Source organism: Falco biarmicus, chromosome Z, assembly GCF_023638135.1.
Source record: "Falco biarmicus isolate bFalBia1 chromosome Z, bFalBia1.pri, whole genome shotgun sequence".
In the NCBI taxonomy this organism is placed as follows: Eukaryota; Metazoa; Chordata; class Aves; order Falconiformes; family Falconidae; genus Falco; species Falco biarmicus.
In genome coordinates, this window is record NC_079311.1 from 24,076,687 (window position 1) to 24,102,960 (window position 26,274).

Here is a 26,274-nt window from a genome sequence, read left to right on the forward strand (position 1 = left end):
CTGCCGGCCTTCGGCTCAAAGCCGCCTCGTCCGCCGCCGCCCGGCCAGGGGGAGCCCTGCGCGGCGGCCGGCAGGAGGCGGCCGGCGGCTGCCCGCGGCTGGGTCGCTCCCGGCGCCCGGCGGCGCTGGCCCCCGTCCCTCCGCCCCCGGGGAGGAGGCGAGCGGCGGCCGGCGCTCTGCCTGCACGGCCGCGGCCCCGCGGGGACGCCGGGCACGGGCGCCGCGCCGCGCCGCTAGCGGGGTCCGCGGCCGCAGGGCAGGCGCTGGCCGGGTGGGCCGCGCTCACTGCCGCAGCGAGAGCGCTCCCACGGCGCCCGCCGCTCCACACAAAGAGGAGGCGCGGAAACGTGCGCCGACGGGGCGGGGGACGGGGCGGGTGGGCGGCTTGGTTCCTCCCCGGGGCGGCAGCGGCGGGGGAGCCGCCGTGACAGCCAGCGGCGGGCGAGCGCTGCGCCCCCGGCGCCATCCTAAGAGCCGCCGGTCTTTTTCCTTCCCCTTTCCCACAGGGAGCGCCCGGCACCCTCCGTCCAGGCTCTTTCGCGGGATGGCGGCGGCGGCGCAGGGCCGCCCCGTGGGGCTGGGCGCTGTGCCCTAGCGGCCGCCGGTCTCAGTCGCTGCGGCGGGGCGCGGAGCCGTGCGCGGAGCCGGACGCAGCCCAGCCCCGGCGGCGCCCCAGCCCCTCTCCGCCTGCCGCCGTTCGGGGCTCTTTCCGCCTCCCCGCCCCGTTCCCGGCCATCGCAGCAGGCATGGGCTGTTTCTGCGCGGTCCCGGAGGAATTTTACTGCGAAGTTCTGCTCCTGGACGAGTCCAAGCTGACCCTCACCACCCAGCAGCAGGGCATCAAGGTAGGGGCGGCCGGCGGGGCTGCGGGGTGCGCCGCGGGAGAGCCCCCGGGGGTGGGCTCCGTGCGGTGCAGCTGCCCAGCGGCGGCTGCCTCCCCACCGCCCTTCGGTAGCCGGGGAGGGAGCGGCGGTGGGAAGAAGGGCTTTCGGGATCCCGCGGGAAGCGAAAAGATAATTTCATAACTTTCGTTGCGGTCGCGCAAGGGACGGATGAATCAGGAAGACGCGTGTCGGTGGCTAGCCGTGGCTTTGGAGGCTTTGCTTTGAGATACTTATTTAAATGAGCAGGTGCCGATCACTCCGGAGCACTCGGGACACTTGACGCAAGTATTTTTCTGTCCATGCTACCAAAGGGGAAAAAAAGAAAAGGAGCTCTGTATACGGGCTGTTGCGCACCCGCGTTGAGTCACTCCTCTCTCCCTCTGCCCGTGGCGCTGCGCCCTGCCGAGCCCTCCCGGCAGCTGCTCGCCTCCGGGGGACATGCCGGCGGCCTGGGGCAGAGCCGGGCGCCTCCCCCCGCGGCGGCGGGGCGGCAGCTCCCGAGCCGAGGAGTGAAGGCCAGCCCGGTCCCCAGCCCGGTGGCCGCCAACCCGGTCCCCAGCCCGGTGGCGGCCAGCCTGGTCGGTGGGAACAGCTCTTGCGCTGCTGCAGCACGCTCGGCGCGGATGAACTCTTCAAAGTAGTCATCTGCCGAGCGGTAATGAGCCCTGACAGAGCATGTGAAAACTGAGATTTTTCTAAAGGCCCTTAACGTGGTCCTGTTTGGTTAAGCCTGATGACAGCAAAGGGCATGTCTCAGACACTCGAAACCCTTGTTTGAAAAGCCGGGGACTTGAATTTATTATCCACGTGAAGAGCGTGGTTTCAGTGTTGGATCAGGAAAAAAAAATAAAATAAATCTGTTCTTGAAAAATTTACTTTTGGAAAGGGCTGATCTATTTTACTTAAGACATACAAAGAATAAAAATCTGTATGCCTGTATGTTTCGTCTTGAATGATTAAAGTTTGGTGAAGCAACTGGGGAAAGGAGAACCCGAAGGCGGGGGGCAGAGGGAGTCTAAATGTAACAATATAATTTTAACCATAATCTGTGGCACTACCGACTCGACATGTATGGAGTGTTCTCAAGCTTTGCTGAATCAACTGCCTGCAAACAGGGTCATAAATCCATGCTTAGCATAGAGGAGTAAGCAAATCACTGTGACGCTCGATTTCAGGACCTGTGTAGGGTCTTTCAAGTTTAGACACTTCTTACTTACCTAAAAACTTACCTTTCTTTATATGTGCAGATGTGGGTATGTATGTTATGCATGCATATATGCTTGTGTTACCTGTAAATGTGCAGTCACAGAAGTATATTTAAAGAATAACCTGTAAAGATAGTTCTGTTGTTAGCTTCATGAACCCAAACCCTAAAAGGTGCCTGCTTTGTGCAGTGTCTAATAAAAATTAATGTTCTGTGGGAGGAGCGAAAGGGTCTGAAAATGTGGCTGTTCTAAGAATGTGTGACTTGCAGTGCTGGGAACCCTTTAGTTTAAGATGAGGGTGTGGTTTCCTGCCATTCTTAGTGTGACCTGAATGTGGTGTGATGCTAAAGGTTTCACCCCTTCCACCTGCTCCTTCTCTGTCTTGAATCTAACCATGGAGCAGTCACAAAGCCAGCTGTAACAGTGTGCGGATCTGACGGAATAGTAGTTTGTTAACAGTTTGGGGTAGGCACTGGCACCGCACAGCAGGGAACTTCAGGGAAAGGAGAATCTCCCAGTTGTGTAGAGCCTGGCTTGTTGTTTTTCGTGGGTTTTTTTGTTGTTAGTTTGTTGTGTTTTTGGTTTTGTTTTTGTTTTTATTTTTTTTTAGATTAAATTTGTGTCATTTGAAACCACACTGCAGTGCTGTAGCTCCATGAGCCTTTGAAAACTAGAGAGGAACTGCATACCTCTCCCTTAGTCAATGGTTTCCACCATTGTGTTCTCCCTTGCCTTTGTACTTGTGCAAGTGTTTGTGCAGCTGCGTGAGAAGAGCAGTGTGTGTCCAGCTGAAGGGTAACCACTGGTTTTCCTTTTACTGTGTTAGTCTTCAGCTGGATGGGTGCCCTGATCCACTCCACAGCTGGAGGAGGGCAGAAGTGGTTCTTTCAACTGAGTCCTAGCTTACGCCATTTTAAACTACTCAGGGATTATTCTTATTTATTTTTATTCTACAGGTTTCCACTGAAGTTATATGATTATTTCTTAGTCGAACAGAACTTAAAATTTGTCATGTTTGGTCATTTGGCACTTTAAGTTTGAAATATGAATGTTTTAATTCTTTTGTTAGCATATACACATCTAAAAATGCAGTGTCTCATATTTGTTCTTACAGGATTTCAGCTTCAGCACAGAGTCATAGATTATAAATGTTCTTACATATTTTATTTTAAAACAAAGATTTTGTTAGAACTTCAGATACTGGATGTGATCTTTCTTTTGTCTTCACAAATTTTAATTGGCTTTACAGCTATACACGAAACATGTTTTTGGTACTGTTTCACAAATCTTGAACCATTACAAGAGCAGAAGATTTTAAGTGGTCACACAAGCAATTTTGTTCCCTTTTTTCCCCCCAAGCAGATGCATGTCTGCCAGAAATAAAACCCACAATTTAATAGCTATTTACAGTCTATGTACTTACTTGATATTAGTGGATTTAGTCCTATTTGCTTTGAAGAGTGGAAGGCTGAGTTCTGTGACTGTAGGAGCCCTAGGCAAGTTTGTTTCTTCGGTGGATCTGAAACAATGGCATGAAATACATAACTTGTTTCTGAACTGATGCAGAATTTTGAAGATGTGTTGCTTAGTTTGTATGGTAGTTATTTCTCACTTGCTATGCTTGACAGCAGCTATATGCAGCAAAATATATTTTTGAATTACTGTTTTTATTAACACATTTTTGTTATTACAGTGGGCTTTAAGTTGTATGTCACATTAGAACGATGGGCAAGAGGTTGCAGAAGACAGGCTTTGAGTGGAATTTAGAGATACTTATCATTGTGTATTTCAAAGAGCTTGTTACGGAAGGGAAAGGATTGTTTTTTTCTGGTTCCAAGTGGGGAAACTGAGGTGCAAAGAGGTTGAATGACTTTGCCAAGGTCGTGCAACAGGTCAATGCCAGAGCCAGGAATGAAGTTCTCATCCCTCTAGGCTGGTAGCAGGTAGCTAGTCTGCTGGGGGCCATGCTGTCTGCAGGGTTTGTGATGATCTCTTGTAGTTGCTCAAATTGACTTTTGCTTCTCATAGTTTGTTTTCTTAGTGTTCCCTGTGATATGTCTTGCTGTTCTTCCTTTATGTCTCTGTGGTTTAAGGTCAGAGTATTGTGTGAAAATGCAGAAGCTGGCTCTCCAGCCTATCAGACAGGTTGGTAACAGCTAGATAATCAGGAAAGGTCACCAACTATCTTATAATCTCAATTTTTATGTTCACCTATAGTACATTAACAGTGAGAGATATTTTGGAGAGCAATTGTTTTGAGATAATAAAGCAGTGGCAGTTGTTATTTTGGATTAAAAGAGACTGTTCACCAGGTGCTGGTACAGTTTGTTTGATCAAGGTGTGTAGTTTCCGATTGGGGCAGCTTTTCCTCTAAAAAGGATGTTCAAGATGCCAATTAAGAAATAGGTTTTAAACAGACTTTGCTACAAATATGGTGAGAATCAGCTGAAAAAATGATCACTTTTCCAGGGCTGCTACTTTGAACTCATCTTCATGTAGATTAAACAATAACTTAGTCATTTTTATGGTACGGTACTACCTTCTAAGTAGGTGTAGCTTATTTGTTGATGTCACAGGGTATGTCAATAGTGTTTTGACATGACACCTGACTGATGGGTTGTGGCATTATGTGTTTTGGTTCTGTTAAGAACTGGAGTAACTGTCCTTTAAGAAGGAGACTGGTGTGCCTTGTTGCACAAACTTGTTGGAGATCAAGGAGAACTCTGTCAGCCCTTAGAAAATACTGCTATGAAGCCTATTTGTGATGAGCTGTTTCAGAAGGAATGGCCATTCTGTAACGTGTATAACAGGAATTTAACAACTCTTTTGCTTATTTTTCTTGCAAACATTTTTTAAGGCAAATTTTTGTTTTCTTTTTCTCAAGTAAGTTAGAAATAGTATGAAGCATCTCTACTTTATGTTTGTATTTCTTTAGTGGGAATAAAGTTCTTTAAAACATACTAGCTACTTCTCCAGTGAACAAGCTCTCTGATAAGTCTTAAGCTGTCTGGTCATTGCACTTTCAAAGCATTCCTTGAAATTCCTCTCTGAGCACTACTTTTATACCAAGTCCTATTCAATTTGATGTGTGTGATGGGCCAATGGCAAAGTTTCATAATAAGAGAAATGATGAATAGGACAGACACACTAATTCTTCCTGGAAGACTTTGCTTACAGTATATGTTCTGTAACATTACGTTATTAGGCAGTACCATCTAATAGTGATATTTTGGCCACCATAGCACTTACCTGGTATGTTAAGGTGTTAATTGATATTTCTGTGATGTGCAGGGCTGCCTGGCCATCTTTACAGAGATGCATTGCATTGTTTGTAAGCTACACTTACAAATTGTATCTCTGTATAAAGTACTCAGTATCCAAAGAAAATGTGTGTTTTTTGTCTGGAAAATAAGCAGACAGATTTTTCTTTATGATACACTGAGAATATAAGAGAATGAGATCCAACAATCTAAATGCAGTCTTCAACATCTCAACATGGTTTTAAAAAAAAAACCAAAAAACCACACAAAAATACCTGAAATAGTGACTAAGTTAGGAACTGTGTTAAACGACTCAATATGTAAAAAACCTGAGTGAGCTCATCAGAAAATTACACATATTGTTAAGAAACTTACAGAATAATTGACAATGTGATTTCATATAATGTATAGAAATAGGTAAACAAACCATTTCTTAGAAAGTTTTCAGGAGATTATTCTGGCATTCTTCTTCTTCTTTTCACTCCCCAGTGAAGTTTGTTGTTTGTTGGGGTTTTTTTTCAATCTGAGTAGTTCAAAATGTTGCAGGGTTCATGCCTTCAAAATTAAGTATATACAGAAAATATGGGGTGCACTTTTGCATCAAGCTAATTTGGCTCTGGGGACCCCAAGGAGTCAATATGGGAATGGTAGGCTCCTGTTTTTTTCCCTGGTGAAAATGCTTGATGAATGTACACGTTAGCAGGAAATAGAGCCTGCCGAATAAAAAGATCTTATATTGTGTTAATTATTCTAATTGAGAGTTGGCATTAAAAGTCAAATTGGTAGTAATTTGCTATGTGAACATGGAATGTATTCTCTGTAATAGTGACTTCTGCTGTTTGATAGCTCTATATTTTTTAAAAAGGAAAGCAGCTCTCTGTGAGAAAAATTCTTAATTATGCAGGTACACTGTTTCAGAAACCCTAGAAATCTTTTTAATGGTAGATTGCAGTTCTTTTTTAATGTTGTAGATACGAGATCTAAGCATTTTTAGGAACAAAAGTAAAAAAAATCTTAACAAAAATTTAGATTAATGATAATTCATAGCACTTCCATATTAGAATGATGCTGATCTTTCTTAAATTCCTATTATGGGTATAAAAGTCATCTGACCAGGCACTGAGTACAAGATGGTGCATGTGGAATTGTGCACTATTTCAGTCCTTTAAAAATGGTTTGAAAAATGTGAAAGGAACAAAAGGGCTCATAAACCTCGCTGTTAACTACTTCTCAAAATTACTGTCACCTATTTGAAACAGATTACTAATTTCTCCAGTATCTTTATAGATGAGACCAGCAATTTTGAATACCCCAGGGAAAAACCAGAAAATAAATGAACACTGAGACACTTTATTTTCCCTAGGTGCACTTAACTAAATTAATGAAACCAGCATGACAGCAAGGCGGAAATCCATTAACTTTTAAATGAAGTTACCTCTTAGTCAACCTGAGGTTTGACCAATAATATTGTCAGAGGGGTCTGTTTTGCTGGTTTCAGTGAGCAGTAATTTCATAATATAACCAGGTCAAATGTAATCTGTGTGAGGCAGCCTTTTTATTAAATGCTTTTGGATTTCTGTAACTTGGATTGAGCTTTTCTTACATTAGAGTAGTTAGTATAATTAAGTACCATCTGTTGATACTTTATTCATTTTAGTTTATTAAAGTTCTAAACTAAAACTCAGCTGTGGAATTGCAACTCTTCCCCTCAAGAAAGCAAGCTGCTGAAAATTACTGTGTGATACGAGGGGAACTCTTCAAGAAGAGACTGAGTAATTTAAAAGGTGGTTCAGAAAGTGAATCTCATTAAGAAGTTACAGTTCGATGTCATGTCACGCTGTAAAATATCTGTTGCCAAGATGGTATTGAACACATATAAGAAAATGAGAAGCTATGTATTTGGTCATGCTGCATCATTACTAATATCTGTATTTTTGGTAAAAAGATGGGAGATTACTGATGCAGTCTCACTTTCTTCATTCTCGCCAGTAGTTTTTTTTTTAATTTAAACTCTTATTTTCCTCAAGAGGATTTGATTTTTGTAGTGATATAGCAGCTATATTAGCTGCATTTTATTCAAAACTGAGATCTTTGCAGGTGAATAATCATATTTCAGTATCTGGGTAGAATTTTGCAGACTGCATTTTTAGTACGTGTTTTAGGTATTGCCTTTTTGATCGTATCTTGTGCTTGCAGCATACCAATTTAATTTCATAGTTTAAAATGAAGATTGCAATTTTAGCATTGATTGTGCTTTTGTTCCCACTTCTTTCTTTGCATCCTGTGTTGTGGATGGTTGAACACTGTAGGCACTAAGGTCAAAGAGATATGCTTGGGGTCAACCCATGCTATTACTTAGAACCAATAGAAACATTGAAAAATGAGAACTCTGCTCCTTTGGTTTTGCTGCAGCATTGCCAGGGGAATCTGCCTGTTTTGTCAAAGTGGGAAACGTGCCTTTTTATCTCTGGTAGAAGTCTGTATTGCTTGGTTTGTGACCATAAATACTGATTTTTTTAAAGCTAAAATGTCAGCATCACCATAAACATACCATATCGGTTGTCCCACTGGTCAGAAGTGGACTGTGCTTAGTGACTCCTTGTGAAGCAGGTACTTACCTATATGAAAATGGGTCAGAATGGTTCAGTCTGAGGTGTGTAAGAGAACACAGCAGCAATCACATAGCCAGAGGATCTGCGTTCTTTATTTGTGGAAAGCAAAAGAAAAAGAAAACCAGTAGTATTGTGGCGGGTGGGGTGATGCAGAGAAAGAGTTGGGAATATGAGCAAGGGAGGAAAATACATGCTGTGATGACAAGGGAAGAGACCTTTCATAAAATGTAATTCTAGTAGTACCTTTCCAGAGCTGGAAAAAAGACACCTCAATTGTTTGAATTGTTCATACACATCAACATTATTGAAAATAGCAACTACAATTTTAAAGTACCCGTGTAGGGATGTTTTGATCATTCTTTATGGAAATCTTTAGTGACTTGAATATGCCATTAACCTATAGTGTCAGGGGTGTTATGTTAAAGCTTGGTTGTTAGAAATCTCAGAGGTTTGTACGGATTCCTTTTAAACAAAGCCTTCTATCTTATTTCCCCTGGTGAATTTTTTTATTCTGTCTTCTTGTGACATGGGGAAGTGCATACAAGTGGCAAACCCTCCCTCCTACCGGTATTTGTATTAGTTTTGTTTATTGAGAGGGATCATTTACATTCTGTGAAATCCAGCTGCTCCTTACGCTTACATTTAAAATGTATAATAAAGTCATTATAGTCATGGGGAGTTACTGATGTGGAGGAAAAAGTGGGATATATTTTGTATGGTGCCTGTACTTGTTTGTTTGTCAGTATTTACCTTTTACACTTTGCAAGGCTACAAAGGGCTCTCTATAAGCCAGACAAGAAGACAGTCTGTCTTTCCGTAATTCCTCAAGTTTTGCGTATGTGGGTAAAATCTGTATGTGGTTGAATGAGCCTGTCTGATAATAAGTGGCTCAGCACTTTACTATCTTCCTATGTTCTCAGGAAAATGAGATCTGAATGCATTGATGGATAAATTCTTTGGCTGTGTGAGATGGAATGCCTTTTAGTAATGGAAAAGGAAGATCTTTTATATCTCAATTGCATGAAGAGTATCTGGAAGGCAGAAAATTGCAGTTTCCCTATGTAATTAGTGGTAAAATTTAGCATGGTTACTAGTGTATGTAAGCGCATGCTTTTAACACTTTGCAGAACTAAAGGCAGTTGAGCATCTTGCAGGATTGAGCCAGAAGACAGACGTCTAGATGAAAACCACTGGACCTGGTTCTTGTTTTCCACATACTCTGTATTTCACTGTAAGTTCTCGTTTATATCTGAGAAAAGGTTATTGTAGTGCCGCCAAAAATATTTTCTATCGATAGTAGTACCCACTTCTTAATTTATTAAATATTGAATATCTGGTTTATTATTAACCTTTTAAATAAATCAGATATGGAAAAATTACAGTTCTGGTTTTGGTTCATCAGTTTTAGTCACATTCTTAGTGTTACAGTGTAAAAAAATTGTGATAAACGTCTTTCCTATTTGGTGGATGAATGGTGGCTAGAAGGAATGTAATGGGGATTAGTTCTTTTCCCCCTCAGAATACCAGAACAAGAGTTGTCTTTATAAGGGTCTCCATTTAGAACCATAAAGGAAAATATAGTTTTTGTAATGCCATGTGTGAGTGCCACAGGAAACTGGTAAAACTAACTGCTCTGAATTAAAAAAATGAGGAAGAACACTTAATGAGTAATGAGGAGTGAGTTCAGCACTGACTTACAACTTGAAGCAAATGGTTAAATACCACTTCAGAAAAGAGGTAATCTCTGAGTATTGGTGTGACACGTAATATGAAAGCAGGCTCTCCACAAATTCCTACTGGGGGCATCTTAAACTGTCCTCAAAACTAGGTGGTGTTGGCCAACCCACGGAATAACACTGCATTAGGCCTTGTCTCTGCTCAAATTAATTTTCTGTGGTGTTATCTCTTTGCCTATGGTATGGAAGATGGCTGTTGCTTTTGAAGTTGTGTAATCTTCTCATCAAGGCTGTTGGAGGGAAAGGAGGTCACATGTCAGAACCAAATGGGACTGGAAAGCCATGACTCTTACTACTTTTCCAGTGTTCATGCTGAGGAACTGACACATTCTTGTTTCCTGCAATTTTCTGTGTCCGTGTCTGTACAGCCTGGGAGGACAGTATGAGGGAGTGCAAGGAGCCGGTTGCATCCTGCTAAGTGGTGCAGCTGGACACATCTACACTGTGTTGCACACAGCCCAGACCTCCTCCTTTGGGGGTCCTTTGAAGCCTGCTTGACGCTGACAGACAGCCTTTGGTTGTACGGTCGGTTGGTTGATTCAATATGCCAAAATGAAAGAAAGCTGAGTCTCAGACTATCATAATTCTGATTGTCATAGCATGACTGTAAGGGGTGATGACGTATTGGGGTGCTTTGAAGGCACATGCGTTGCTGGGTGATGTTGAAGCATGGCTTGAACAACTGAAACCAAGCTGTTTAAATTGGGGACCATGCAGAAATGATCCTGGCAACTGTGCCTGGGTCTCCTTGCAGAGGAAATTAGGACACTTTAGGAGGGGTCATAGGAGAAAGGTAGCTTAAGTTCAGTGGTGATGATCAGGAGAAAAAGGCCCTGGGCAAATGAAGGAGAGATGCAAATTGACAGCATGGTTACACTTGCAAGAACCTTTTCTCATATCGCTGTTTCCTCTGTGAAAGAAAGCAAGCAAGCCACAAGACCTTGTAGTGGAACCTTTTGAAGAGGTGCATGAATGTCCTGACTTGCCCTCAGCTTTTTAGATTTAATTTGCATTGGCTGCTTTTGGTAGGGGAGGGAGTGAGTGGGATTAAAGGTGGTTTTTTAATGATATTTTCATGATGGAATGAAGCCCTTAAGTCCAAAAGATCAAATATTTTCTTCTGTTTTGATGTGATGTCAGGTTCTTCAGCCCTATTCTTCCCTCTATTCTATTTTTCTCTCTCTAAAAGTCCCTTAGTAGGACCTAGATGTTCCTAAACATGTGCCCATATGCCTTTTCTTTTCGTGTACAACATGAAACTTCAGTTCTTTTTTCAGCATGTATATTCTTCACCAGGGACATAGCAACCTCTAAAGCTGTGGGATCATACTCGGAAACAAAAGCTTTTGGTGTCCCTCAAAGCTACCACATTTATTCTGGATTATTTTGAGTAGTCATTTGTTCTTCTGTGTGAAGGCTTGACAAACCATAGTGCCTTTAAAACGACCTCTACAAAAAGTCTTTCTCCAAAAATGGGGGAGTATACCACTCCAGATTAGTATGGATGAAATTTACTGTTAATAAGAAGCTCTTGGCCTTGTGATTCCTTCAGCTGTCTCTCCAGTGTCCCTGGGCTGTTTCTGTAAAAGCCAATACTCTTCCTAAGGCAGCAATTTGGTAATACCATTTCCTTTTCTTGCGAGAGCAACAGTGAGTTTCCAAAGCCTTCCACTGATTAGGGACTACCTGACGCTGGGCCTGGTTTCAATTCCAGTGAAGATGATAGGTGTTTCGGTGTGCTTTCGCAGCACCTTCAAGAGGAGCCAAACTGGACCCAATTTTTCTGTGAGCACACTCAATTAGTAAGTGATAACACTGAAAATAAAATGTGTTAGATCTTGTACAAAGATATTAGATGTTGATCACATAAAAGAAATGTATAAACTTTCTACTTTTAAAATAAAAGTTAAAGTTTTTCTTAGTCAGCTTTGGCCTTTCATCAGTATTCAGGTCTTGAGCTTTGCTGTTTAGAGCATGAAGGCTGTGTTTGTTGTTTTCATGACTGAATCTTTATTCTGTGATCTTAGATCTGTTTTTTCTCTTTTACCACTTTCCTGAAAAAAATCTGCTATAGAAGCAGGTTTCACCAGCTTTCTCCTGAAGTCTTTGTTTTAAGGCAAACTGCAGCGCAAACCATGTTTATTCATGATTGCTGCTTTCTGAGCAGGTGAACAAAAGTCAGCGTGGATGGTCAGAAAAATAATAGGTTTATTTTTGACATTTTGTGCATGTCTGTACAGAAATTAGAGGGGTCTTGGTGAAATTAAGATGTTTGGGGAGAGGAATCTGTAAAATGTCAAAAGGAAAGCAGTTCCTCGGTACTTCCTTTCTTTTGATGTAAATCTTTCTTTGCAGTGATTTGTCCACTTTGTGTTTTTGTAAGAGCTCAGAATTTTTCCTGTGGCATGCAGAAACTCCAGAAGAAGGCAGAAGTCCTGCAGGAAAGCTTGCTTCTGACTTGGCGTACTTTGTTGGGAGGAAAGTTTATTGGGAGGGAATGAAACCACCTGCATTGAGTTTACTAAAAGTGAATGAAACCCAGCTTTTTGTTACAGATGTGCATTTTTTTTCCTGTTGCATAGCCTGTATCAGAGCCCATGACGTTTTTTATTTTATAGATTTAAAAAAAATTAGAAGAAATTTTTTTTTTATCTATGAGTATCACATAGGTCAGGGTTGAAGCTTTGCAGTAGGGCAGCATACAGAAATACTTGTGTTGCTGTGTGTGACATACCTATAGCGTGCTTATAGAACCCTCCCTCCAAGAATATTAATCCAGAATTTTTCATAACCAAGTAATGCACCCAAAGACACTCCAAAAGAAAAAGGCAAGTGAAATTTTCTTCAGTATTATTTAATCCTACCATGTGTCTTCTCTTGATGATGATTCAAAACTGCTACATTTTTATATGCAAGCTCTACTGAAGCATGCACTTAAGCATGCGCTTGAAAAGACATAAAAGTACAAGCCAGTATTCGTTATTGCATTCACCTGTCTTTCAAAGCTATGTAAATGTATGCTATGCCAATCTCTGTGCTCAGTTTGAGGTAATTATACTATGTGTGTTTGTATCTTAATCCACCAGTGGATTGATGTAATTCTATGGAAATTGGTAGAGTTTCTTCTGCCTTTGCCTGGAAGCAGAACTGGATTAAGGTTCTTCATCTTAATATAAATTTTTTCCTATATAAATCTCAGCACATAGAGCAAATGGACTTAGTATTATTATCTGTAAGAAGAAGGACATCTAACAGGCTGCTACTTATTATCTAGTTTCTCAGGCTTGCTCTGATTCATACTCCTTTTCTTGCATACAGAAGGAATATGGGATAAGAAAAATCACTTGAACTGTAGAAAAGTAGTGTAATTGAATTTTGAACATTGATTTCTGAGTGTACAAAAAATGAGGTGAAAGAATATACTCAAGCAGTAAATTACAGGAGCAAGCAGGGTGTATAGCACCTTTAAGAAGCAAGTGTTTGCTATGAAGTTCACCACGCATACAAATTGTGCTTGTATTTTGAGTTAAGGACAGTTATAGGGCAACAGGAAACCTGACTGGCCTGATACAGGCTTTTTCTATTCAGTACAGGCTTGCAAAAAGGAAAAAAAAAATCATAATGCAGGGAAAAGCATGATTCTTCTTAGCTCTTTTAAGTCTGAAGCAGGAGTGGGGAACCAGAAGAATGATTTAAAGGAAATTGATTGTTTTAAGTATACACAAAGGAAGCCTTGCACTCTGTCAGGAGCACTAACCATTTTCAACCTGGAAGAGGGAACTGAACATTTAATTAAACAATGCCTTTGACTCTATTAGTTTATGCTCCAGCATTCATGATACATGGAGATGTAGGTTATTTTTCAAGTGTACAGCTGTTTCCTCCTGCATAAAGTTGGGGCTGGAGTTTTTGTAGAGTGCCACATTGTTTAAGTTGTGGTAGCGCTTGAGCACACTGATAAAACATCAAAGTACTCCTCAGCCAGCCAACGCAAAGGCAGACTGTCTGAGAGAGATCTCAGCCTAGGGCTGCAGCAATACACGGTGAGCGAACTGCCAAGCGTGGGAGAGGAGCAGGTTAGGATGAAGGAGAAAAAAGGCCAAGTTGTCAGTCCAGGGAATATTGTCTCAAGTAGCAGAATAGCTGAATTGTCTGGGGTTGCTGCTCTGGCAGTATAAATTTGCAGAATTCTGCTGTGAGTAAATTGCACCAGGCATCTGCCCCAAATTACAAGTGCATGTTGTGAGTTGCTCTGGACTGATGCGTATCCGGTTCTTGCATGGCTGTCACAGTTTTGGTTAAGGGTGTTCTGTTTTCATTGAAAAAAAAAAAAGATAAAGGTAACCCAGCATGCGAACACTTTATACCAATACTTTGTACTTACCTAAGTTTAACCTTTCCTTAAGGGAGAAAGATCATAGGTTAACATTAACAGCTTGACCTCCCTTGCCTGGGGCAGGCCTGGAGGGAGGAACACTGTGTGGTTCCAGTAGCAGTGTGAATTGAAGAAGGTTTCTAGGCAAGCCTGAAGATTTTAAGCATCTCTAACACAAAGCTGCAGAGGTTGCTTGTCTACCAAAGGCATAGCAGTAATTCCACAGTAAGTACCGACCTTATCAAAACACAAAACACACCATCTATCAAACCCATTTGATCAGCCCTGCCAGCCCATCAAATCCCCAAACCTCAAGATTTTCCCTGCATGCAGAAATTGCCTTTCTGACTAACTGGATGTACTTTCATGGCAAAAAAAGTACAATCTGCCTGTAGTCTGTTTGGGTATATATTATGATAGCATTCATGTTATATAGGCTACTCACTTGGGGGAAAAGGAATATGTTGGAGAAGGTTAAAGCATCTTGAAACGTGTATACCTATCTATGCTAAGGATTAGAGCTGAAAAAGTATTTTGGTGAAATAACAGACTTGTTTGAACACTGGTAGAACAGATGATCGTTGTGGTTTGGTTTTGGTTGGGTTTTTTTTTTCTTAATCTATTTAGATAGAGGGCTCAATCTGCTTAAAAGGATTTTTAACAAAGATTTGTTCTGGTTTTGGGCTCTTGCTTCAACCGGGAATTATATCCTCCAGTGACACTTGATTAAGCCAAAGTAAGTCAAGTCAGTGGTTAGGCTTTAGTCAGCTCACACACATTTCTGCTACAGGAGAGAAAAATAATACTGTGCTTTGCTGGATTGTCACAAATGTCATTTAGGAAATAATGTATCAAAACAAACAATTCAAATCAAAACAGGAAAAAACCCTAGGCATTTGAAAAAGGAGAAATTGGAAGGATCTTATTGGAACCTGGTGAGGAAGGTCCTAACAATGTCAATGGTGATTCTCCTGTACCATGTAACCATAGGCAGGACTGGAATTGTGCACAAAGGACACAGGCATGATACTTATTTTCAGAAGTATACAGATGCTTGCATAAGAGTCTTTCAAAAGTCTTTTCTAAAGATTGGCATTCAGTTAGTTCTGAAAAGCTGTCTCAAGGCCTGAATTACCAGTTACAGAGTAAATACCAGTACAACAGTATCGCTTACATCAAGGTGCCTTTATGACACTTGGTGTGTTTGAGACCCATGAGCTGAAACTAGGATATAGCATCTTAGCATTGTGAGTTGGCATTTTCTTAGTCAATGCTAGAAACAGAAGAGAGAGGGTTTTGTGTTGGTGAGTCTGTATTTTTAATAAACAAACCATCACAGATAATTAAATGTGGATTTAACAGTTTTAAGGAACAGCTGTTGCTGACAAAAAGAAATACCTGCTTCTAATCAATACTGTAGCTCTTCACATAGGAACATATTAAAACTGTATTTCAAAAGGAAGGTTTCACAGTCAGAGTCATTTATGTAGTGGCATGGAGGTGAAAGTTCTGTGATTCGGGTAGGTGTGTTACCCTGTCTAAAATTAAGCTCTCCAGTGGGACTACAGTGTTGAAATCTTTTACTTGCATGTATTATTTGTGGGCTCTGCTGATTCTTAAAAGTTTCTGTGGAAAGGTTTGGTCAAATGATCAAGCTGGTAAGTGTTTAGCTGTGGTAGCTATCCACATGCATGAATAACAAATATTTAGTAATTCAGTTTAGTTTAGATTGCAATAAGGGGATTTAGTTGCATTACCTTTCATTTGCTGTTGGCTAAGAGCCTGCACAGGTTGTGGTAGTGGTGTAATTCAGCTTACACAGGTATCTTCAAGGGTCTCTGATTTCTCTGGGAGGCTTCAAGTCGGCAGTGCTTCAGTCTGATTCTTATAATGGATTTCACTTTGGTGTTGCCATCAACTCAAAGTCTTGGAATTTCTTTCTTGCTCTCATTTAAAATAATTTAAACTTTCTGTTGTCATGGTTGCAGAGAGGAACTCAAAAGCATGAACCCTGCTGACTCCTAAAACTAGCAAGCCTACCTATTTCTGTGAGGAAGCTCAGAATTAAAGCGTTACGATTATTTTTTTCTTCCTTGAAGGTAAAGTCATCATTTCTTAATGGCTAGGATTGCTTCCGTAGACCAATAGGTGTAGAAGGGAACTCGATGTATAGATTATATAGTAGTTTTGTAGTGAATTACATTACATGAGAGCATGGTCACAAATATGTGGTTCGTTCTTTATAGGTTCTTTTGGTCTGATCTGTTTTCAAAATCCTCAACTAAAGTAGCCTCCCAGGAGCTCAGCTGCAGTCCTTTGTTACTCTTCTAGTTAGAAAGCTTTCCCTGACATCTAGCCAGGGTCACTTGTTTTCAGTTAAGCTACTTTCATTTTTTCCTAACTTCTGTGGGCCTGTGCATAGAGTACATTTAATCCTTAACTTTTTTTTAACATGCTTTTCTGTAGTACGTTAGGAGACAATGCTAGGGAATGCTGGAAGCTTTGACTTTGGGCAGGGACAGGCACTCAGGCAATTGTCTGGCACCCAATGTAAGGGATGTTATGCCTGTATGGGGCATTAGGTTGTATGCAGGTGTTTTCCACTACCATCTCATATTCACGTACCTAGGGAAAATATCAGGACTGGTTTGCTTTACCTTAGCTGTTTCTCTCCTGCCCAGTGTTTTTGTGTACCCCTGCAAACCTTGCTATTCTTTTCTGCAGTGTGTCCTCACTGAAATCCCTCTTTGCAGTTCCTGTTTGTCTTTCTTGAATAGTTCTTGTTCTATTGTTTTCTGGATGATAAGAAGAGAGAATTAAATTAATCTGAACAACATTGTTAGTTTCCCTTCACCTTTCATTTGTTTTTTCCTAGCCTGGTGAGTGAGAGGGAGACAGAGGCCTCCCAGCAAATAGATGACAGCATATACCTTGTACTTTCAACGATACAAAAGTAAAAAACTGAGCAGCAATGTCATCCAGGGGTGGAAGGTTGTGCATAGATTCCCGTTCCCTGTGTGCAGCAAATGAACTAATGTTAGCACATTTTAAAAAGTGTATGCTTTCATAGTCCTGTACGGATACTCTGATTTGAGAGGCTGAGCAGCAGTGGTCCTTAGGCTGCTGCCCCTAAGGATTATAGTTGTGCTGTGTTTTTCCTAAGAGTCTCCGTGTAGAAAGGCTTTAACCTTGTGACTCTGCAAAGGCTTTGGCAGCTTCTTCCTCGCCTGCTCCAAACCACAACACACTTTCCGAACGTGTATCATTATCTCTGTGCTTCACGTTGGCTGTCCCTGGAGCTATTTGTGTGGCAGAACATTGCCTGTTCCAAGGCAGCTTTAAACTGAGCCAGGCTGGGATCCAGCAGAAATCCAGAAGATGTGATATGAAACAGTCTTCTGAAGAAGATGAGGAGGAGACTGAAAACTGGTAAGATTGGTCTGCTGGCCAAAGCCTTGAGATGGTATGTGAACAAGCAGAGCGCAGATTGTTCTTCTACCAGTCTAACCCCCATGGGAGGGTGTGGACATCAAGAATTTGCACTTAAGAAAGGGGGAAATTATATTTCCTTTCCCTCCCCTCTCTTTTGTTTCATTATTTTGATTTTAAGTTTTGGGAGCGAGGCGCTAATAGGTGCAATTTTTGCAATCCCTGCCACAGGGAACTACATTATTTTGGCAGTCTGTTTGTGTCTCATCTCTGTAAATGACAATGATGGTAATAGAACAGAAGGGGCAAGTGATGTGAGGGGAAATAAGCACTGTGGTGTGAAACAGCTACTTGATATTTTAATTAAAATCAATCTTATCAGATATAAGACCTTCTACCAGATACAAGTTCTCATACAGTTCTTTGTTAGAAGATCTGAGAGGACCTTGAAGACTGGAAATGTGTTCAGGCAAAAATCTGTGGTTTTATTTAACCTCAAAGAACAGGGGTTGACTTAGTACAAACCCACAAAACAGAAGCAGAGCAAAAAAATATGCAAACAAATATCACCACCAGCTCTAGCAACTTCCTGACATCCTCTTTCCTTAAAAAAAAAAAGCCTGTAGACATAGACAGATTTATTTCTCTTTGAAGACTTAATTTTTAAATTTGTTAGCTCGGGTTTTGTATGAATTCACTTCCCAAAGGAAAAACTCATGATTTTAGAAAAAAATTAGAGAACTCCTGTTTCTAGAAAAGCCCTCTGCTTTCAGGAATTTTCTCGAAGTGAACTCATGTTTTCCGCTTCTACCACAGTTCTGTAAAACCTAAGAATACCAGTTTGTGTTTTTCTCTGATTTGGTTCTTGGCTTGGTAAGATGCTTGTCTTCAGGGAGGGTCTGTTTTGAGTTACCTACCTGACTCATCTCCTGGGTAGGAGGAATACCTTCATTCTCAGCACTGGCACTGCAGTAGAATTTTTGTCCTCTGGTCCCTTCTTTTAGGATTCAAAAATCCTGAGTGCAGTAAAAATAGAAACGACATGGCAGAGCTAAGATTCCCTTATGTTCATGCTTCTTCCCACCTAGACTTGCTAGTATATTTGTGGCTGCAGAGATGGGAAGGACAGAAGGCATGCTACAAAGACCTTTGTAAAACTATTAACACTAGACCAAATTAAGAGGTAAAATGTTTTTATTAAGACAGTATGTGTTCCTTGAACTCTATCCTAATTACAGCTGCATGTTTCTCTTCTTCTGGCGTGGCCCAGCCCTATCTAAGGTAGCCTGAGGTCTGCTTTAATTTACTTCAGTTGGCTGTGATTCCTGAGGAGTTGTATTCCACCTGGCTATGGCTAGAAAAGGGCTTATCCCAGCTGCTCCCTTTCCCCACCCTGAGAAGGTGGGCAGGAGTGTGTGGAAGCTGCACCTCCTGGATCACAGCCTGCCAGGTTGCCCCAAAGCAGGGAGCCCCCACCAGGGAACTTGCCAGGAGTTTCTACTTCAAGCTTTTTGGCGGACAGAAAAAGGACTGAACACCTGCTGACCTCCTTCAAATAGTCCCCTATCCCTGCTGTGAAAAGTTTGAATGCACTATCCAAACCCCTATAATTTTAAAGATAAGCATTATGATTTCTGCACTGAAGTTAATGCGTTTTGTCAGGGACCTTCTCTACTTAAAGCCCTTCTTTAAACAACACCGTAGTTTGTAAATCAAAGGTGCTAGTAGTTTGCTTCTGAAGCCTTTGCAAAAATGTTACTTGCATAAGCAAAATAAGAATATTCCAAAGAGAAGTTAGATGTCCTAGTTAATTTAGAAAAGATGTTTATTGTTCATCTGGCTGAAAAGAGTTTTATCGTGCTGTTTCCCTTAACTGAGTGCATATGAATAGTAAATGCAATAAATAATTACAGAATACAGTGTTTCACAATGAAGTCAGGTCATACTTCATCCAACCTGTAAACTGTTTTTTTGCTCCACTCCTCTGCATCAGAAATACTTTAATAAATGCCATTACATCGACCCTTCTCCCTTCACATCCTATATGAGGCCGTGGTTTGGGAGTCTTTATTTAAAATGTTTGTGCTGAAGTGTAGGAATTTATTTTTTTTGTCTATGGTTTTTCTGGAGCTATTGTTTCTTTACAGAAAACCAATAATGATATGCTATCACTAATACTGTTTCCAGTGTTACTTTTCTACTTTATGTGTTTATTAAACTTCATGATTTAAATCTAAGACCAGTATTGACTTCTGTCTTCGTTGATGGTAGAATTAATGCAACCACGGTTGTAATATGTTAGGACGTAGTATGTCATTACAAGAGTTAAAAAAAATAAAGTGTTGCTCCAATGCATTGTACCAGTTCTTTTTCTAATATGTGGGGAATTGTTCTCTGCAGCCTTCTCACCAAGCTTGTAATTCTAAAAGCTGCATCTTAAAATATATCATTTTGCCATAATGTTATCGCAAAAGCAGAACAAATTGTAGTTTCTTCTTTTTCTGATCTTAACCCTTTCCTTTTAGTTCAACTTCATGTTGCAGTAGCTTGTTGTCAAGCAAGAAAAAGTTTAACTTTGCAGTTCAGCAGTTTAATTAGTGGTCAAAAAATTCATTATCTGCCTGGTTTGCAGAACCTGGGCTGGTTTAAGATTACACTGAACTGAAGTATTTTAAGCTGTGTAATTGGAAATCTGAAATGTTGAGTAAATGTTGATTGTGAAAATGATTTTTCTGCATTTACGACCATCTGAATGGGTTCTGTGCAAATTACCTGCAGAGCTTTGTAATTGGTTTGGTTTTACTCAGGAGTTACTGAAAATATGGCCCTGAAATGGAACACAAAATTACACAGTGTAAAAATGCCTTTCAAAACCTTTTCCTGCCTTTTGTGTGGTAGGGGATTTGGTGGAAACACAAGGGAAAAAGAAATCCATTATCTCAAAAAGTTTACCAATTATAAACAAACCCATTACATAACAGTTTTGACTGTATCTTAATTTCACACCATAGTGTCAGCTTGTTGACAAAGCTATTTCTCGTTCTTTCCCCGGAACTTTTCATCAGTAAATCTGCTCTGGATTAATACTATGAAGTAAGAATTATGCTGATGCATTTTTGGTAAAGTGAAGTAATTGTTTTAATTGGTATTGTAGGCCAGGTCCTGCCCTTGGGTCACACCAGCCCCACGCAGCGCTACAGGCTGGGGCAGAGCGGCTGGAAAGGGCCTGGTGGGAAAGGGCCTGGGGGTGCTGGGTGACGGCCGGCTGGGCAGGAGCCAGCAGTGTGCCCAGGGGGCCCAGGCGGCCAGCAGCACCCTGGCCTGTGTCCCCAGCAGTGTGGCCAGCAGGACCAGGGCAGTGACCATCCCCCTGCACTGGGCACTGGTGAGGCCGCCCCTCGAACCCTGTGTTCAGGTCTGGGCCCCTCACTGCAAGGGGGACATTGAGGGGCTGGAGCGTGTCCAGAGACGGGCAGCGGGGCTGGGGAAGGGGCTGGGGCACAGGGCTGATGAGGAGCGGCTGAGGGGACTGGGGGTGTTTAGCCCGGAGGAGACTCAAGGCGGGACCTTACTGCTCTCTGCAACTACCTGACAGGAGTCTGTAGCGAGGTGGGGGTTGGTATCTTCTCCCAGATAACAAGTGATAAGATGAGGCAATGGCCTCAAGTTGTGTCAGGGGAGGTTTAGATTGGATATTTGGAAGAATTTCTTCACTGGAAATGTTGTCAAGCATTGGCACAGGCTGCTCAGAGAAGCAGTTGAGTCAGCATCCCTGGAGCTGTTTAAAAGAGATGTAGATGTGGCACTGAGGGACATGGTTTGGTGGTGGACATGGCACTGCTGAGTTAACAGTTGGACTTGATCTTAAAGGTCTTTTTAAACCCAATGATTCTATGTATAATTCTGCCTTGAAGCTCGGTGCTTGACTGTGTGGTATTTGGCATGTAAAATACAGTATAAGTATAAAATACACATGTAAGTATAAATATACATTTTCCAAGTTTGAGAGGACTGAACTTTCATACAAAACAGACTCAGACGTTTCACCGTCATGCATAAAATCATTGAATTCTGTGTCTCTGTTTCCTTGTTATTGCTTCCTTTGATCTGGCAAGGTCAGTAGTTTGCTTGGTGGGCAGTTTATAGTGGAGGTACAATGGAGTGTTGGCAGTTTGGAATGAGGGTTAGACTTAAAGGTGGCAGTTCAGTTATCTTTGAACATTTGTTCCTTACTTTACATTTTGAGGAATTAGTATCCTGCAAGTCTAGCACTAGTTGCTGATAGTGTTATTCCCAAGTCAGATGTGTTAGTCATAGCAATTCTTGGTAGATAAACAAGTGGAGCACGAACAAATGTGTGTGTGTGTGATGTGTGTGCACGCGCATGCATATGGGTTGTACATACATGTGTGTATATATATAAAACTTATATAAAAAGAGTATATAATCTATATAACAGTATAAACATATAATATACTTAGATATCTGTATTTATCGATCTACCTAAAAAATAATTAAAAGGCCAGAGCTCTTTTGCAGGAGACTAGTGGTTGAGGAGGGCAGTGTGCTGAAGGACTGCTGAAATGGTGTGGCTCATTGCAATTTCTAGAAGTCTGGAGCGGAGTGTGCTCAGTATTTTTGTGTGAGTTTACTAATAATAGGATAAAAGTTACAGATGTGTTGCCCCTGTAACATGTGATATTAGTCACATTTGCTGACTAGGATGTAGCAAACTTGGAACAGTTGGAATTGTATCTTTATATATGTAGCTTAGCTAAACGTGGCATTCCGTGTTGTGACAACCAAGTGAGTTACCAAAACCCCACACCCTCCAAAACTTGTGGCTTTATTCCCCATTTCTCTTTTATGTGCATGAAAGCATGTTTGTGAATAGCTCTTTGCATTTTTTTCCCCTTGTATATGTAGTGATCTAGGTTAGATGCAGAGTTGTTTTGTTAATGGAAATTTTTCCACTGATTTCAAAAGGCTGAGGGTTGGACTGTAGTCATTTTCTCCTATGTTGAAAAAGACCTTTGATAATCTTGACAGGGCCCTGGAAAAAACATGTGTGTGTGTGTGTATGTAATTTTCTCAAAAGAAATTTTAAAATATCTACCTTCTGTAAATGTTGTAATAGCAGAACTAGAATTGGTGGAAAAAGCTTCAAAATTTGAGTATTCACTGGGATCTTTTAATTTTAGATGCAGTTGTGTGCACACGCATACCATAAATATTGCTTCGTGTGTTAATTATCTTTGGCGTGAGACTAATTTAACATGTAAAAACAGTACTTACATGATTTAATGTAATATTACATCACTGCATGAACTCACATTTTTAGCCATTTAAATCCTAAAAGTAATGTATTGTTTCACATATTCCAATATGTTTTTCCAAAAAACATAAGACCAGGATTTTCAGGTACGGTTTTCAATTGCTAGTGGCATATTTGTTATCTCATGTAGCTTTTTGTATTTCCATTGACTGTGCTTTAAACTTGTAAGCTATGGAGTTTTTAAATGTTCCAGAATAGATCTTTTATATGGTTGATGTTATTTGTACATGTTTTATCTAGGATTTTTTAAATCAGTTTCTACTCCAGTGTTTTTTATTTGCAGCCTTTCTTTCCCAGTTCAGCCACTAACTGTTTCAAAATGTCATTAATCAGTTTCTTCTCATTGCTTGCATTGGGTACTAGAAATTATTCTAGCTGTACAGTGTTAACATGGAGACGCATTTCCAGGTATTTCTTCCTATGACATGGAAAAGCAAGGTATTGGGTAAATCAGGTCAGTGGAAACAGAATTGTTTGCCCCAGTGGCAAAGCGTTCACAGTAGCAGGGAGCATGACATGTCCCTGGAAGCAAAGAGCTCATTGTTTTTGGTTTTCTGAACTACATTTACAATGCATTGCCCAAGTAGGCCAGGTGTGGTTTCGTGCTTTGTTTGTGTGCAGCGGTGTGTTCTGAGGTGAAACGTGGTCAGACTGAGAAGCCTTTGGGCATGATCTGAATATTCCCGAAGTTTCTCTTAGTGTCATGTTTAGAAGGGGATTTATAGCTGTTGCCTGGATTTTAAATAGTCTGGGGGCTTGTGAACAGAATAGCAGTATTACAGTTCCTGGTTCATGACAGGTTTTGTGAAGCATCGCTGTGGAAGTAATCTGTCTTGACATGACTGCAGGGTGCCAGTCTTGGCTTTGATAAAGTCAGGTATGCTTCTGACGGTGTCACAAATGTACACGGTATTGGCCAGTTTAAAAACTGAATAAACAAATCTTAGTAGCACATCTGGGTTTCTTTCAATTTTGTAGATTATGCGTGTGGTTACCAACATGTTAGTAACTCTGGCAGAGCAATTAAACTTTTCCCTTCATCTCTACTTGGGCAAACAGGGGCTGCCAGAAAGCCTCTGTTTCTAGATCACTCATCACAAATTACTCTGTTCTGTATCCTGTTTGTGAAATACTAAACCAGTTTATCCTTTCACCTGTGTAATAGCAGGAAGCCATGGAGAAGCAGGGACTGGAGAAGGCATGGGATTTTTGCCTTATAGAGGGTGAATAGTATGATGGGAATATAAAGCCAATCCAGGCTGCCTGCTGTATACTTCATCTGAATGGGAGTGTTCTGCAATTAGACTTACATGCAGTACCCAAAGGGAAGTAAAAATTATGGTTTTAAAACCAGTTACGGATCAACTGCACAATAAATTGATGCCTGACAGGCTTTTTTCTGTGCTTTTCCTTGTGTAGTGCACTTCAGTTGCTGCTTCGTTCCTATTTCATCCCTGCTTCTTGCCATCTTTTAGTCTGTTTTATTAGGTGTGTGTGGTTTTTTTCTTTCTGTGCCATTGGTTGCTTGCATGTGCTTGTTATATGTGTTTTTTTTCACTCTGTTGTGCATCATCAGATGATGGTTCTGCAGAGCCAGCAATTTCACAACTGGAATCTCACAATAGCATGAGAGTAGGAGGATGGGGCACAAGGGATGTGCCAAGCCTGTGCTGCTTCCTGAAGACAGACATTTGTGCTGCCCCACTGCTAGGCAGGAGAAGGCAGAGCTGGACAAGGTGCTTGTTATTTCCCACACAGCATGGCGTTTGCTGTGGGAAGATTGAAGGAGCTGTGCTCTCCCTCCCTCTGCCTCTTTCTGCTCTTCTGCTCTGCCTCCCTTTTAATGCATGTGTTACTTTTTCCTTCCTGATTGCAGCTCCAGGGACACACATCCTTTCAGTTGCTACCTCTGTTCTTTCCAGTTTGTAGCAGGAATAAAAAATAAATTCAAGAAAACAGACTGTGGGGTTGAAATCTTTATTTTATTACCCAACTGTGTTGAAAATAGAGCTCAGCTGCTATGCTTTATGTTGCTTATCAGTACGTGAAGCCTAATGCACGACTGCTTTCAGTACAGCTTTTCGGTCTCAGGCACGTGGCTTTCAAGCAAGAGGCAGATTTGGTAAGGTCATTTTCTCATTGACTCAGCCAGAGAGGTTGCACAAAAAGGGAGCTCTTCACTTTTCGATGTGCATCCGTGTCTGTTATTAAACTTCACATAAAAAGAGTCATTGGTTTAACAGGTTTGGTTGAAAACAGCTAACACTGGGTGCATTACTGCTGTTCCTAGGGCTTCCCAGCTGAGCGTGACTTACCTGTCTGGCGTGTGCCTGTGAGTTGTGAGGCCATGGCTGTATCTGCAGGGTGGAAGAGGGAGGGTTGGTTTGTTTCATAGCAGTGGTCAGAATTGTTTGGAAGGTGCTTAGAGCTGACAGCGATTAGCAAACCCACCCCTTTTAATAAATTATTTGCACAGTTAGTTACAATTATATTTTAAAACAAAATCCATTCTCCTCCTGGTTGTTCACTTTTTGAGGAGGGGAATAGAAGAGCAGGTTTTAAGTATCTATTATCTATTTTTGGTGTAGATCAAATCAGTTATGACAAGTTGCAGGTGTGTCTTACATGTATTAAGTCAAAGTGTGACACTTTGAAAGGTCAGAGTACTTTATGTCTGACTTACGAAAATAACTGTGAGCGTGGAGTTTGTGGGGTCTGCACATAGATAAATGTGAGTGGAATACAGAGATACAGAAACCTGATAGAGAGGGTGAAGTCTGAAAAGGTCTGTTCAGAAATTGCTTCTGTTTATTTAATCTAAATAATTTAGTAATTCTTTACACTCGTAAAAAAGCAGCATCCCTAAGAAGAAAATAGTGTGTGTTTTGTGACAGATTGTGTCAAACTGGAGTGGAAAAAACCCATCACTGTGAAGGAAAAGGATTTTATTTCTGCTTTAAGTGCTGATTTCAATGCAGCTTCAAATTTGGAGCAGTTGCTATACACAGCTACCAACTCTTAGCTCATTTTTGCTGGCTTATATAGTTCCGTAAACCTGCAGAGCCAGATCTGACAGAACCGCCTGTCTGGTAAAAGAACCCCAAGAAAGCAAAGTGCCTAAAAATCGGCATTCATCTTCTTTCAGACAAAATATTCCTTTATATCTGAAATGAAATTACTGTTTTCTTGAGCTGCTGTCATGTTTGTTTGATTATTTTACTCTTCATATAATGAAACCCAGAGCCTCAGGGTGTCTGCTGACATAGCAATTGCAATGGAACATAGAAGTAATTTTTCCAGCCCTTTCACATTGTTCCTGCTTGTTTAAGAGCACCTTTTCTCCATCAGCATTTGAATGCAGTACTGCTTTCTTGCTATAAACAAAATGACTTTTCTGTTAATAAATCCTAAAGACTAGTAAAGGGATGCACTCTGTTG

The 26,274-nt window shown here is 41.2% G+C and overlaps 1 protein-coding gene across 3 annotated transcripts in view; it reads left to right on the top strand.

Annotated features, from left to right (window-relative positions):
* Positions 1-426: 426 nt before the first annotated feature.
* EPB41L4A (erythrocyte membrane protein band 4.1 like 4A) overlaps positions 427-26,274 on the top strand; it is a 134,070-nt gene continuing 108,222 nt past the window's right edge. For all 3 annotated transcript variants that reach the window (XM_056324506.1, XM_056324507.1, XM_056324508.1), the window contains exon 1: positions 427-845. In XM_056324506.1, the coding sequence (XP_056180481.1) occupies positions 747-845 (99 nt within the window). In that variant the 5' untranslated portion in view covers positions 427-746. The remainder of the gene's footprint in view (positions 846-26,274) is intronic.